This window comes from Numida meleagris, chromosome Z, assembly GCF_002078875.1.
Source record: "Numida meleagris isolate 19003 breed g44 Domestic line chromosome Z, NumMel1.0, whole genome shotgun sequence".
Classification (NCBI taxonomy): Eukaryota; Metazoa; Chordata; class Aves; order Galliformes; family Numididae; genus Numida; species Numida meleagris.
The window spans coordinates 16,135,530-16,151,272 of NC_034438.1; the positions used below are offsets into that span (position 1 = coordinate 16,135,530).

Here is a 15,743-nt window from a genome sequence, read left to right on the forward strand (position 1 = left end):
TTACTTTTCACAAAGCGGAAAAGCTACAGTAATGCAATCTTTATGGTTTCTGCCGGGCTACATTTCTGGCATCATCCATGTTCTTGTGCAGTTTGGCTGAAGGTGCACCAGCAGTGGCCCAGAGGCACTTCATTCCCCTGACACCCAGCTTTTTGAAGTCAAATTTATACCTTGCTTGCGAGACTTGTGACCTGGCCTCAGCTCATCCCGCCAAGATTTTTGTAGCTGCATTCTTACTATATTCAAGTCAATTTTCTGAACTTCACCTCCTTGAGTTTTGCTGAGTATTTCTGTTGAATTCCTGTTACTCTAATCTCACTTGACCAGCTTAGAAAACATTCTGCATGTCACAGTATTTTGAAGACAGTTATGACAGTTGACAAACATTTAATTGGAAAGCTGTGAATACCCACTTACTAAAGCTGTTAATTGCAGTGTACTTCTAGTGTTTCCTACAGAACATAAAAACAGATTAGCTACAGTGCCAGTACCATGCAGGCTGATCCAAGCCATCCTTATCATCTGCCTCTTGAGAGTCTTGAAATATGGCTCCATGCAGCAATGTTAGCCAGCTGACATTAAAATACAAAAATATTTTAACATTTATCTGCTCTCAGATTTCAATTGTTCGGAAATGTTTTAGCAGAAATGGTGGATTGGATAAAAGATTGAATTACGTAGGGTCTCTATAAAGCTACTCTTACAGGCAGCAGGATTGGATCTCCTGTGCTTTTGTAGGGTTAACCATATGTGAATGTTTATTTCACCAGGTACTGATCAAGGTGATACATTCCAAATGGAAATGTCGCAGGTGGGCTTCAGTGCATATTTCTCACAAAAAAAGGTACATGAATTTAATTATTCAAGGATATAAGTAGCTGTAATTTCATAGACATGAATGCATAGAAACACAACAGAATAAGATTTTAAATTGGTAATTTTTTAAAGATTATTATAAGCAGGAGAATGTCAAATTATCCTCTGTGTTTTTCCCAGAAAAAACACAAAAATGACTTCTAATATGTGGTGTATTTTCCCAAACAGACAAAATATATATTCATAAGTTAAGCTAAGTTATATTTACATACATTCATACCACTTCATTGTAATGATTTTGAGAAAGTTAGTCTAATGTCTTCACCAATTTTTGACTTCACCTAGCATGAGAAATTCAGTCATTCCAAGTTAACATTCTGCAGCTGAGTAACTCAGAAGAATTGGAACAATACTATGATGCTAGCGTATTTCTGGACACTGACCTCTTGGTCATCTTGACCTCTATATAAGTGAAGTCTGGAAATAATTTTTCCAATATTTATAAAGGCAATAATAGTTACTTAAATAATATTTCATTTAGAAATTAGTATAGTAAATCAGATGTATTTTTCATGCTAATCAATTTTAAGGTTTTCTTGATTAAATCAATTTTGACACTCTTCTGCAGATCATGAGTTTGTAAAAATGTAGACTTAGCAAGACCAGCTCTGGAGAAGCCAGACATAGGAAACTTGAGTTGCAGTGCCCCAGGAACTAAAGCAGTCACTTATCCTCTTGCAATTGAAGGGCAGTAATCCCTCTTAATAGGGTAGTAAGGTCCAGCATGCAAATGAAAACTAAGCAACTCACATCATCACTACCTCAAACACAGTGATGTTTTGTGTAATTATATATGGTAACTTCAGCTTTTTGGTGTTGTTGTTTTTTTTTTTTAACTCACACTTCTTCTGAAATAAGTAGTTCCAAAATATTGATTTTTACTTTTTAAAGGATGTTCTGCTGCTGGGTGCTGTTGGGGCTTATGACTGGAGTGGAACAGTAGTTCAGGAGTCATCAAACAGAGTCACTACCTTTCCAAGCAATGCGTTTGAGAAAATTCTTCAGGACAGAAATCATAGTTCATATCTAGGTAAGAAACTAAAATGCAAATCTGGAAATGTATCAAGCCTCTACTGAAGAACTCGGAAAGTTTTTCTCTCATTCCTAGTAAGAAGTGATCTGCAAAAAACAAGAATTTTGCATCCAAAAATATTTTATTTACTGGAACACTGAATGAAGTCTTTTATTGTGTTTTCAAAATTCTATTCATATCAAAATGCTGAGCCGGAAAAAACATGGTTCTGTCACAAAACCAAAAAAATCACAGAATTTGAAAAAAGGCCAGCTGGTAGTATTGGATACCTTCTCTTTTAATATTTACGTGTACTTTCTCAGTTGCACATGGCAGTTAATTGACTTGAGGTAGTTTCATCTGTGCTCACTCGTTTCTTGGCCTTTTTCAGTCCAGTTTATAGTTTTAGGCGTAATACAACAGTTTAACATAGATCTTATTTATAACTCCCATTTATATTCTGACACATGTTTTTTGGCCCAGTAAAGCCAGGCAGTTTGTCTTCTCAATTCATTGAAATGTTTTCTGCAAAGCTACAATATGCATGGTAGTAATTTATTCCTGAACAGTAGCACTGTGTTTATCAACTATGGCTTTCGAATGTGTGACGTTATTAAAGAGATGATATTTTTCCCACTGATATTTACACTTTTCCCTATGGGTTAGCAGTACTTGTATTCAACACAATGAAATTAGTAAACCTAGCTTAAAAAGCAGTAGCTTTTTTGTATGTCTGATAGCTTCAGTTTTTCTGCTTTCCTCTTTTATACAATAAAAGAGGACCTTTCTTAAAAGGTCAGGTAACTTCTGGGCAGCACTTCTCCACTAGATGTTGTCTGAAGCACTGCCCTTACTCTTTTTGGAGCAAACAATGTTGCTGCCTTTTCTTACTCTTCCTTTGGTACTGTTGGTGTACTCGCATTTCCTTCCTTTCCCTCTTTCTGTCCCCCAGTGAGAGCCCCCCATATCAGTAAGGAGCCCAAGCTTAAGGGTTTGTTAGCTCATCACAGCTTGCTAGCTTGGCCCCCATTCTGCACTGCACCCTCTCACTTCAAGTGGCTGTGCGCTGTTTGAATTAGGAACTTGTGGCCTTAAGTTGTGGAATAAAATCTTGCTTTGAAATTTTAGCCTCCAGTGATGTTCTCTTCCTGGAAAAACATAGTCACATATTCACTGCACACAAATCTGAATTAGACTGATATATGTAATCCTTTTGGACTGTGCTCCTTGCATTGTACTACAGCTTGCTAAAGACCTCCATGCTCTGCCCAGTCACTGGGATTTTGTTACTCAGTTTAGCTACAGACTTAGAAAGAATGATTTTGTTTTCTTGTGTTAAAATACATCTGTTGTAGTTAAATCACACAAATGTAAAATGTGAAGTAATACTACTTTACAGTGCTAATACATGTGTAAGATATTTTTGGGCATTAAAAGATGTTTCCTATAAGCAAATAAATGTTAGAATAATGTGAATGAGGATTAAAATGTTGAAAGAAGTTGAACCAACCTAAGCTTTTCAGCTGACAAGCTATTAATATCATAGAATTATAGAATCATAGAATTAAGTAGGTTGGAAAAGACCTACATGATCACCTAGTCCAACCATCCACCTACCACCAATAACCCCACTAAACCATGTCTCTCAACGCTATATCTAAACGTTTCTTGAACACCTCCAGGGACGGTGACTCAACCACCTCCCTGGGCAGCCCGTTCCAGCACCTGACCACTCTTTCAGAAAAGTAGTATTTCCTAATGTCCAGCCTAAATCTCCCCTGGCACAACTGGAAGCCATTCCCCCTTGTCCTGTCACTAGTTATGAGAGAGAAGAGGCCGACCCCCAGCTCACTACAACCTCCCTTCAGGTAGTTATAGAGAGCGATAAGATCTCCCCTGAGCCTCCTCTTCTCCAGACTGAACAATCCCAGCTCCCTCATCCGCTCCTCATAAGGCCTGTGCTCCAGACCCCTCACCAGCTTCGTCACCCTCCTCTGAACACACTCCAGGGCCTCAATGTCTTTTTTGCAGTGAGGGGCCCAAAACTGGACACAGTATTCAAGGTGGGGCCTCACCAGTGCTGAGTACAGAGGGAGAATGACTTCCCTACTCCTACTGGCAACACTATTTCTGATACAAGCCAAGATGCCATTGGCCTTCTTGGCCACCTGGGCACACTGCTGGCTCATGCTCAGCCAAGCATTGACCAATATCCCCAGGTCCGTTTCCTCCACACAATCTTCCAGCCACTCTGCCCCAAGCCTGTAGCATTGCCTGGGGTTATTGTGGCCAAAGTGCAGGACCCGGCACTTGGTCTTGTTGAACCTCATCCCATTGGCTTCAGCCCAGAGATCCAGCCTGTCCAGATCTCTCTGTAGGGCCTCTCTACCCCCAGGCAGATCAACACTTCCTGCCAGCTTAGTGTAATCTGCAAAGTTACTGAGGGTGCTCTCAATGCCCTCATCCAGGCCATTAATAAAGATATTGAATAGGACAGGCCCCGGCACCGACCCCTGGGGAACACCACTCGTGACCGGTCGCCAGCTGGATTTAACTCCATTCACCACCACTCTCTGGGCCTGGCCCTCCAGCCAGCTCCTTACCCAGCAAAGGGTGTACCTGTCCAAGCCACGGGATGCCAGTTTCTCCAGGAGAATACTGTGGGAGACAGTGTCAAAGGCTTTGCTGAAGTCTAGGTAGACCACATCAACAGCCTTTCCCTCATCCACCAGACGGGTCACTCGATCGTAGAAGGAATATGATCTGTTGTGTTCAGCCAAAGCACTGGGCTGTGGTTTTGTGAGTTGGGAGAAAAAGCATTGAGAGCTTTGTCGAAGCTAGGTGTTTCTCCCTGGTTGGAGCACTGGCTCAAAAGTTTATCTCAAGTTTCTCTTTATTTCTTCATTCCCAGGATACTCTTTGTGCACTCTTTCCTATCTCCTTCATAAAACTGACATTTTAATGGTCTATGTTTCACTGAATAGGCTAGACTATTGCCCATGCTAGTCTGCAAACATGCTTCAACTTGATCTCTGTTCTCTCCAGAAGAGATTTGATGCATATGGGACAACTTCGCTTCCCATCTGGAGGCACCATGCTCTGCCACTAACACACCAGTCTGACTCATCTGTGCTGTTATGGATAACCAGCTGACAGCACATGGTTCACAGACTGTCACATATGATATGCTGTTTTCTTCCCTCAGGTTATTCTGTTGCTGTTCTCTCAACTCAGAGTTCCATCTATTTTGTTGCTGGTGCACCAAGGTCCAACTACACTGGTAGAGTTGTGGTTTATGATGTTGACAGCCAAGGTAATATCTCAATTGTGCAGTCCCAGAGAGGCGAACAGGCGAGTATATTTTGTTTACAACTGCAGATTTTGAAGGCACCTTTTCTTTTTGATAAAGGAGTAGACTGCAGTATGTGAAAAATTCCTTTCTCCAATACACTTAGAATCCTACTTGCATTTCTCTCTACCATTAGACTATTTCAGTGAGGTTAACTGTAACCCCTAAACCATATTTTATGAGGTCGTTCTACTAGTAGTACAAGATAATATACAAAGCCACGTAATGTATAATTCTGTCAGCACTTCTAACTGAGAGAGACTTGGTGAGCTCCATTCTGCCTGATAAGTTGTGAAGTAGATGACATCAAAGGAGAGATTTGGAAGTTCATTGTTTTTCTCAATTTGGGAAAGGATGGGAAGCTTAGATGGCTTCAATTTGTTTTACTTTGTAAGACAAAGATCGAGGAGTATAATGTGTACAGTTTAATATAAAAAGCACACCTTCCATTGCTTGTTCTCTGTTTCCATTCTTATTGTTTAGTCATAAAGCCATGGTAGCAGCTACTAGGCAGAAGCAGTGAACACATAGTAAGGTTGTGATTTGTAAAACTCTGGAGTATACTATATAATAGTTTCATGCCAATGGGCAGTTTCATTAGTACTGTGCCATTTGCAGGTTTAACAGTTTCCTGGTTCAGATGTTAAAACATTATGCTTTGCAAAATCCACATACAAACACAAGTTTCTTACTGGTTTTCAGATTGGCTCCTACTTTGGCAGCGTGGTGTGTTCAGTGGATGTTAACAAGGACTCTGTGACAGATGTGCTGCTTGTAGGTGCACCAATGTTTATGAATGACCTGAAGAAAGAGGAAGGGAGAGTATATATGTTTTCTATCAGAAAGGTAAGAATGGACCTGTAGCAAACCTGGAATTGGTTTCCTGCATACATTCCATAATAAATGTTGGCATATTCATTTTCAGCTGGGATTTACTGTTTTTCCCTGGGTTAGAGTTTTATCAAGGAAGTCCAATCAGAAGTACTTGGTGACAATGTCTGTTGTGTTAAATCAAAGAGTGATCAGAAGAGTGATCCCTGACCCCAAGGCTAGCATTGCTTAGCACTACTTTCTTGCAGAGGCTGGACACAGCTTTGCAAAAAAATAAATATTTCTATAAATACATCAACAGTAAAAGGAGGGCTAGGGAGAATCTCCATCCCTTGTTGGACACAGAGGGCAACACAGTGACCAAGGATCAGGATAAGGCTGAGGTACTGAATGCCTTCTTTGCCTCAGTCTTTAATAGTAAGGCTAGTTGCACACTGGGCACACAGCCCCTTGAACTGGCAGATGGGGATGGGGATCAGAGTAGACCATGCACAATCCGTGGTTTTGGACCTGCTCCGAAAGCTGAACACTCACAAGTCCATGGGGCCAGATGAATTGCACCCTAGAGTGCTGAGAGAGTTGGTGGATGTGGTTTCCAGGCCGCTCTCCATCATCTTTTGACAGTCCTGGCTAACAGGGAATGTCCCGGTTGACTGGAGACTAGCAAATATGTTTCCCATCTTCAAGAAGGGCCAGAAAGATGATCCTGGTAGCTACAGACCTATCAGTCTCACCTCAGTGCCAGGTGTCAATGGGCTGGTTTGGCCTGGTTCTGCAACAAATGGAGCGGGGGACCCATGGACCCACGCCCCGGGAAAGGGAAAAGGGAAAAAGGGTAGGGAGATGGGCCTAAAAACGTAACAGCGGCAACGATCTGAGGAGAAACAAACTAATTTACTAAATAAGATATCGAAATGCAAAATAACACACTATAATACAATATAATTACCATTTAAGCTAATAAATCCAATACAGTGAGAGAGAGTGTCCAAACTTAAAGTAGGCCTTACTCTAGTGCCAATGGTGAGACGGCTGGGGAGCGAGATGCTGCCTGGATGAGGGACGGGATAAGAAGAAAGGAGCTCTCGTGATATGTGAGTTTTTATCTTTCCCTCTGACCAGAAAATGGTAACGGTAATTGGAATACCAATAACCAAAAAATTGTAAAACCATGACACCATGGAAGGTTATGGAACGGATAATCTCCGGAGCCATCATGGATCAGTTAAAAGTCAACCAGGGGATCAGGCCCAGTCAGCATGGGTTTATGCATAGTAGATCCTGTTTGACAAACCTGATTTCGTTCTATGAAAAGGTGACCCGCTTAGTGGATGAAGGTAAGGCTGTCAGTGTGGTCTACCTGGACTTCAGTAAGGCCTTTGACACTGTCCCCACAGCATCCTTGTGGAGAAGCTGGCTGCCCATGGTTTGGATGGGCATAAGCTCTGCTGGGTGAAAAACACTGGCTGGATGGCCAGGCCTAAAGAGTTGTGGTCAATGGAGTTAAATCCAGGTGGTGCCCCGTCACGAGCAGTGTCCCCCAGCGCTCGGTACTGGGGCCACTTCTATTCAACATCTTTGTTAATGATCTTGATGAGGGGATTGACTGCACTCTCAGTAAGATAGCAGACAACACCAAGCTGGGAGGGAGTGTTGATCTGCCAGAGGGTAAAAAGGCTTTACAGAGGGACCTGGATAGACTGGAATGATGGGCCAAGGTAAACTGTATGAGTTTCAGTAGGGCCAAGTGTCAGGTTCTGCACTTTGGTCACAGCCACCTCAGGCAACCCTGCAGGCTTGGGGAGGAGTGGCTGGAAAGCTGCCTGACAGAAAGGGACCTTGGTGTGCTGATGGACAGTTGGATGAATATGAGCCAGCAGTGTGCCCAGGTGGCCAAGAAGGCCAGTGGCATCCCGGGTTGTATCAGGAATGGTGTGGTGAGCAGGACTAGGGAAGTCATCCTGCCTCGGCACTGCTGAGGCCCCACCTCGAGTACTGTGTTCAGTTTTGGGCACCTCAGTACAGAAAGGACATTGAGGTGCTGGAGCATCCAAAGAAGGGCAACAAGGCTTGTGAAGGGCTTGAAGAATATGCCTTATGAAGAGAGACTGAAGGAACTGGGGAGGTGGTTGAGCCACCATCCTTGAATGTGTTTAAAAACTATTTGGATATGGTGCTCAGGGACATGATTTAATGGTGGGTTGTTAGAGTTAGAGCCGTATGGTTAGGCTGTGGTTGGACTTGATGATTTTTAAGGTCTTCTCGAACCTGAGCAATTCTATGATTCTATCTCTTGGCCCCAGACTTCTTCTGGGCCCTTAAGTCACTATTTTGTTTATCTTTTTCAGAGCATTTGAAATGCTGAGAGTGGTTCTTTTATTAAGAGAAACAAAGCATGTGCTTTGCCTTGGGTGTAGTGTAAGGGCAGGGGTAAGTGATGCAAAGGCTGTCCGGTCAGAGGATGCAGATGGAGCCCTTCACCATGCAGTCTTGCCTGTCCTGGTTTTCAGAAGCAGCTGCAAACTTCCCCCAGAACCACTCATGGACTTAATCTGGTGATAACCCAGCTGGAGAAGTCTGTAAGAGAGCCACGAGGCAAGTTAATAGCTAAGCAATATTAGTGATTAAGGGCTGGCTGCTGCAGCTTGCTCCTCCCTGACCCTGGTTTTAGGGACTGAGCTGGGCATGGTACGTGAATGCAATGCAAGGTTGACTGTTTCTCTGAAAAGTTTAGCTTGTGGCTTCTGCTAATTAATTTTCTGTGATATAATTTCAGGAAATCTGTTCAACACCTAACAGTATTCCTAAAACAGTTCTAATAAACACTGTTCTGTGAATGCGTTGTTTCACAGACCTTACAACAGGTGGTTGCTATTGTCTCCTTTGTCAGCATAGCCGTGCTATTTATGTGATGCTTGACTGACTTTTTCATTCAGATCTGTGGTAGATGTTTTCAGAATGTCTGTATTAACCATCCTGAAAACTCTGGTACTTTTGAATAGTCTCACAAACAGTCATGGATGTCTCAACACGCAAAGTAGATTTTTCCTATTAATGGCAGCTATTAGAGAACATGGCATTTTACTAGGTAAATTACGGTCAGATAAACAGAGATGACCATCCTCTTCAGAACCGCTCACAGCACAGTCATCCTGGAGCAAGATGAAACTCTACCCCAGGGCAATTTTAGGGTAGATGAAGTTCTGGAAGTGGTACTGTTGGCAGCTGACAAAAAATACGGAAGAAAAGGATTTTTTTTCATGTTTCAGAAAATGAATACATTGAAAGGCTATCCTTAACAAATGTTAATATTTGACAAATCTTGGGTTTAAAATTATTTAAAAGTTGAATATAATGAGAGTGATTTAATAACCAAAAAAATACAAAACCTGAATTTGTGAAACTGTGTTTATGTTGCATAAATTACACTTTTCTAGTCATTTTGAACAAATAACTTGGCTGGTATTTATAAAATTTTGAGCACAATGGGATAACAGGGGTTAGAGATGAGAATGATACTTGCCAAAGAGCTGGATTTAAGGTAATATAAGTGTGATTATTTAACCCTAAAGACCTCCAACCTTTCTTTCCTCATTGGCACTGGAGAGGTCAGGAGTTTACCATTTGCACACATGTTTTTTGCATTAGTATAGTTAGGAAATTCCATTTCTATTTCAAAGAATTATGTGGAGTTACATAATTTCCATTCCCTCTGCATAAAAACTGGTAATCCAAAACTGGAAACTGTATTTTTCAATGTATTGTGAAACTTTCAGAACAGTCAGATGAGGACAGTGAGAGCACTTAAGCTTTATACATATGGTTATATTTGCTGTTAGTACTCTGTATAGCATGCTTTAATTTTTCTGTGTAATGCTTGCCAAGACTCTGAGACATAATGCAAACTGAATGGGCAATACAATGGGGAAGGAATTCAGGGCTGAGCAGTCCAAGGGGAATGTACTGGGGGACAAAAAAAAAGCAAAAAACAATGCACACAGAAAATGCTCCTATGTCTAATCTGGTGTCATGATAGTTATGTTCTGGCTTTTCCTTCTTTTTCCTTTTATAAAGGGAATTTTGGATCAACAAGAGCTCTTGGAAGGCCCACAAGGTTCAGAAAATGCTCGCTTTGGATCAGCAATCACAGCACTTACAGACATTGATTTGGATGGCTTTAATGATGTTGTAATAGGTGCACCACTGGAAAATCAAAACTCTGGAGCAATTTATATTTACAATGGATTTCAAAAGACTATACATACCAAATATTCTCAGGTAAATAACTATGCTGTGCACTGTTGTACTCAGATATGCTGGAGGAAAACTGAAGGATTTTCTATCCTTTTGTTACCCATGGCTTCATCCTCTTAGTATTGTTATTTTCACGGTATATTTCAAGTTTTATCCCCCTCCTTACTTCAACTGTCAGCACGTCCTGAATGATATAGTTGTGATGCTTACTGCTGAGGTGCACAGTGGAAAAGTGCTTGCAGAATGCTCTATTTAAGCCTCTCATAATTTTGGTGCATGCATATGAAGTCAACTAATCTCCTTTATCTTTTTTGTGACCTGCAATTCAAGTTTTTAAAGCTGTTGTGCAGCACTGAATATTAGAAAAATCCCCGCTCTGTAAAGTTGCAATAAAGAAATTAAAAATATGTATTTGAGGAAAAGTACATAAGAGACCTTTGCATATTCTGTATGCTCATATAATAGTAATAATTTTAATGTCACTTTCTATGCAGACTTTGTGGTTGCAGAAATTCTTTGTTAGAAGTCCTGTTAAACTTCCTATTCTTTGAGTTGCTCAATGTAAGATGGAAAAAGTTTTCAGTAAGTACTGGCTGGCATAAAGCAGTCAGCTAGTTGATTTACTACCAAGTCAGAAAATTCTAGTCCATTGTCTGCTCCAACAGGGGAGGAAAAAGTGCTTAAAAGCATTTGAGAAAACATTCACACAAGTTTTTTGTTTGAACAATATGTTATGTATACAAGGAATATCTGCAAAAATCCATTGTTTGGGCTGCTATCTACAGACTTAAAGTACTGCTGTGGCAACTCAGTAACGAAACTTTCTTTCCCAGAAAATTTTAGGATCGGATTCTGCTTTCGGAAAACGGCTCAAATTCTTTGGAAGATCAGTAGATGGCCGTAGAGACTTAGATGACAATGACATTACTGATGTATCAGTTGGTGCTGATGGAAACGTGGTTCTGCTTTGGTTGGTAAACTTTTGGAAAGACGGTACTTAACAAATCAGATTCAAGTTGAGCATTTAGTTAATTAAACAGCAAAACAAGCAAATCATAAAGCTCTTTCCTTCCATATGTTCAGAGAGCTAACACACTTAAAGCTTCATCACTAATATACAGCTTTAGAGAAACTTCTACTAAGTACTTTTATTCAAACTACCAAAAGGCAAGTCAGCCTGAGGGCAGAGCCAGGATGCACATGGGGAAGTTGGGTGGTGAGGGCTGCAAGAGGGATACAGGCAGGATGGGGGAAGAAACTCTCCTGTGTGGTCATGTGGCCTGGAGGGAAAGAGTGACAGAGAGGAGTGGGACATGCTGTGCAACTTTGTTAAGAGCCCTCTTCAACAGCAGTAACTGATACTGAGATAGACAAAGCTACTTCCTATGCAACCTGCAGGACCATTATGAGCTGATAGGCTAATGTGAAGGAAGAGTGATCCTGCTGGGTGTGGACAGAAAGCAGCACAACAGAGTTGGCATCTACTTCTGACCAGAAACCCATCTTTTCTAACATATAGCCTTTACCAGCACAGTCTGAGTACTTGTACAAAATAAAGAAGAAAGGCTTCAAGAACCCAAATCTTGTGCCTCCATCAGTACTGTGTATTTTCCACTGCTTCTGTGAGGAACTAAGTTAAAATGTAGCTTGCTGTCCAATCTGTTGCCCTTCCTCTTGCCTGAGGCCCCCCATTGTAACAAGAAAAACATCACTGAATTGCTATTTATTTCATAATAAAACAAGATTTTACAAAATGAATGGTCAGTTTGGACCCTTGACCTAAATAGAACTCCTGCTGGTGCTGATGGGGATTGCATTAAAGAAAATTATACTTCTTGGAGTACCAGCATTTATTTCTATGTGATTAATGAAGATGCTCATTTTTCTTTCACTGTGGAATTTGGCCTGATTAATGAGTTTCACTTTTGATTAAAGTGTTTGTTTTTACAAGTGGGGTTCTTTTGAAACTGCTCTTCAAAATCTTGACTAATTACATGAAAGACATTTTTCTGAAAAATAAAGGCATAATTAAAAAGAATTACCTTTCTTTACCTAACCAGAGGAGCTCAATGACTTCCCAAAAAGAGCAGAAGAATGTTACATGTTGGGAAAACAGGGCAAGGGCTTCATTCTGTTATCTTAAGGGACTGATGAGGGCATTAGGACAAAGACATTGATTATCTGTTAATTTGATGTGACACATTATTTATTTATTTATGTTTCTCAAAGGTACTGTATTAATGGACTCGGTTATATGCAAATAAAAATAATTTTTCCAGTGTCATAAGTACTGTTTACATTGAGAATCCAAAAGATCTATGTGACATTTACAAATAGTAGCAGAGAACAGCTTCTAAGGTACCCGGTGCTGTTGAAAATCACATGTAACCCTTTAAAAATGTTTTTCAGGTCACAGAGCATTGCAAATGTGTCCGTAATTGCTTCATTTGTACCTGAGAAAATCAGTCTGCTGAACAAGAACACGGAAATAACTGTCAAAATATGTTTTCAGGCTACATTTAGACCTGCTAAGAGAGATAATCAAGTGGGTAAGAGTATTTCAATGGCTTGTTTTATATTAATTTCTTCAGAAATCCATTATTCAAATGTGTAGTGGACATTTTAAAGAAATATTGCATTAGATGTCAAGAAAGGTGAAATCACTATCAAATTTAAGTGCTTAAGGAGGTATTTTTAAAATCTACTGTCATCACTGGCTCCATAATCTTGTAAAAGTGAGGAATTAACAATATAAAGAAAATCGGTATGACAAAACCCAGAAAATGTTGTTACTGAGAAGCTTTTCATTTTACTTTGTGTTTTAAGCCTTTGCTCACCAGTTCTGTTTTTTCCTTTAGCAGATGTCACTCACATATGGCAACACACTTTAGTAAGGGTGAATGGGTATCTCTGGAGGATGCTTGTTTGGGGACAGAGGCTTTGTGAGCTGCTGTTTTCAACAGCAGACCACAGACTCTTCTCTCTTCAGCACAAAAATAATTTCCATAAGATCAGTGCAGAGGTCCATGGAGAGAACATTTTCTTTTCAGAGAACAGGAGAGCGCAGAATATTTCTGAGACCAGCACTGGTCCCTCATGAAGCTATTTAGTCCAGCACCAGTTGGACTGCTTCAGTCCTACACACAGTGCCTTTAGGAACTTGTGTTTGTTAGCTATAAAATAAAGGTGAACTTTCAAAGTGTATTAGTCATTCTGTGAAGAGAAGAAGACAGAAATTATGATGTGATTGAAGAGAAGATGCAGATTTTTTATAGTCTTCTCAGAATTCAGGCATATGATTGCAGTGCCTCTTTATCTGCTATAATCCTGGCCCTGCTAACTGGCTTCTTGCCTGAGATGCAGGCTCAGCCATCTGAAGTGGAGACTGAATTGATTGCCATTTAATGTGCTCTCTGTGAATGAGAACTTACTTCAGGATTTAAAACAGTTTGACTGCCTTGGAAAACACAAGAGAAAATTTTATCATTTTGAGAATGCTCTGTGCTTACTATGAAAAAAAGTAAAATATTTATTGTGGTTTGGAAAGTCTGGTCATTCTGTAATGTTGAGCATAGCAATGAGATCACAGGCAGTAAGGCTCAGCAAAAAAAATGTACTGTTATTCTTCCTGTAGCTATAAAGTGCAATGCAACACTGGATGCAGATCTCCAGTCCTCTCGAGTGACTTCTAGAGGACTGTTCAAAGAAAATAATGAAAGGTACATGCAGAGGGATGTTGTGGTGACTCATTCTGTGAACTGTGTTCAGGACATCTTCAATGTACAGGTAAGAGCAATTGCAAGGAGCCTTGTGACAAAAATGATCAGAGGAAGTTGCTGATGAATTTTATGTCTGTAAGATGAATTCCATCACAGAATCATAGGGGCTGAAAAGGGCCTCTGGAGATCATCAAGTCCAACCCCCCTGCCAAAGCAGATTCCCTACAGTAGGTTGCACAGAAAAACATCCAGATGGGTCTTGAATACGTCCAGAGAAAGAGACTCCACAACCTGACTGGGCAGCTTGTCCCAGTGCTCTGTCACCATCACAGTAAATAATTTTTTCCTCAAGTTTGTAGAGAACTTTCTATGTTCCAGTTTGTGTATGTTGGCTCATGCAGGATTTAAGTTTCTCAAATTCCGCAATATCAAAAGTATGGAGTAAATTGACGATTCCAAAGAAACCAATAACAACTGTCTTATTTATCACAGCTTTTTAGGGCAGAAGAGTCCATTCTTAACTATACTCTGAAAAAAAACCACAGAACCCATAGTCCATAGTTTCAATAGATTTTAGATTCTTCCATCAGTAATAATACAAACAAACATCTCATTTCAAATGAACATTTGAGGTAGACTTCTCATGCATGTTATCCCTAAGTATACGCAAGCTGTATTTGGGAAAAAGTGTCCATCCTTCTCTAGAATCAAGACCAAACATAGCCCTGAGACCTGCAGTAAGCCCCCTGCATTGTGCTAGGTCAGGTATTAGAAAGTCTGAGAATTTTGAGTATGCTTTGCTTTGCAGTACTTAAAACCAGCAGGCTTAGAGCTGAATAGTAAATAGGAATGTTTCCACATCCCTCCTTCTGATTCTTCCTTCTTTTATTTATTGCATACCCAAATTCAGTGAGGGAAAATATTTTTGACTTGTTGACACATTTATTGTCATTGTGGAGCCATGAGCTAGGACAGTATCCATCCAGAGCAAAGAAACTGAAGAGACAGTGTTTTATTGCTGCCTAAGCAGAGTGGAATCGGAATTTGATTTCTGCAGCAGTTTGAGAAGGAAAGTCACCAGCTGTTGTCTTTTGATGGTTAGCTTCTGCAGATGCAAAAGTCTACATGTGTATGTGATGAACAGAGTCTTCTGGAATATTTGGAAAAGGAGTTTTATCACAGAAATAGAAATAATAGCTGTTTTTTTTTCAAAAGGTTACCATACTAGGCAATCTCACAAAAGTATTTTTGTAAATAAATGGAGTTTTACGTTGTTACTTCCTGTTTAGAGAAAGTATCATTTTACTATACATTATCAATTTACAACAGAATTACCATTTTTACGTTATTTGCTGTGCTGAGAGCTATCATCTGTGTTTTACAGGAACCTTCTGATGCAGTCAATTCCCTTAATGTGCGCATTGACATTGGCCTTGCAAATCCTGGCACCAGCCCTGTCCTTGATACATCTTCTCCTGCATCTGTGGCCTACAGTGTAAGTACACAACCTCACTATTGGAAAATGCGTTGCTATACACCTGTTACTAACATGGCCTACAAAATCACTGAGGAGCTACATGCAAGTAAAAACTTATGTTCTAATTAAGTTGCTGGACTGAAAGCAAGCACCTGCAGGTACTCTCCCTGTTGCTTTATACCCTGATAATGCAAGCTTTGCTTACTCACAAGCACACAGCAGACA

The 15,743-nt window shown here is 40.4% G+C and overlaps 1 protein-coding gene across 3 annotated transcripts in view; it reads left to right on the forward strand.

The window, feature by feature from the left end:
* ITGA2 (integrin subunit alpha 2) overlaps window positions 1-15,743 on the forward strand; it is a 68,398-nt gene that overhangs the window by 34,616 nt on the left and 18,039 nt on the right. For all 3 annotated transcript variants that reach the window (XM_021380413.1, XM_021380410.1, XM_021380414.1), the window contains 9 exons: window positions 771-844; window positions 1,768-1,906; window positions 5,094-5,239; window positions 5,940-6,083; window positions 10,143-10,346; window positions 11,156-11,292; window positions 12,732-12,871; window positions 13,957-14,108; window positions 15,426-15,536. In XM_021380413.1, the coding sequence (XP_021236088.1) occupies window positions 771-844; window positions 1,768-1,906; window positions 5,094-5,239; window positions 5,940-6,083; window positions 10,143-10,346; window positions 11,156-11,292; window positions 12,732-12,871; window positions 13,957-14,108; window positions 15,426-15,536 (1,247 nt within the window). The remainder of the gene's footprint in view (window positions 1-770; window positions 845-1,767; window positions 1,907-5,093; window positions 5,240-5,939; window positions 6,084-10,142; window positions 10,347-11,155; window positions 11,293-12,731; window positions 12,872-13,956; window positions 14,109-15,425; window positions 15,537-15,743) is intronic.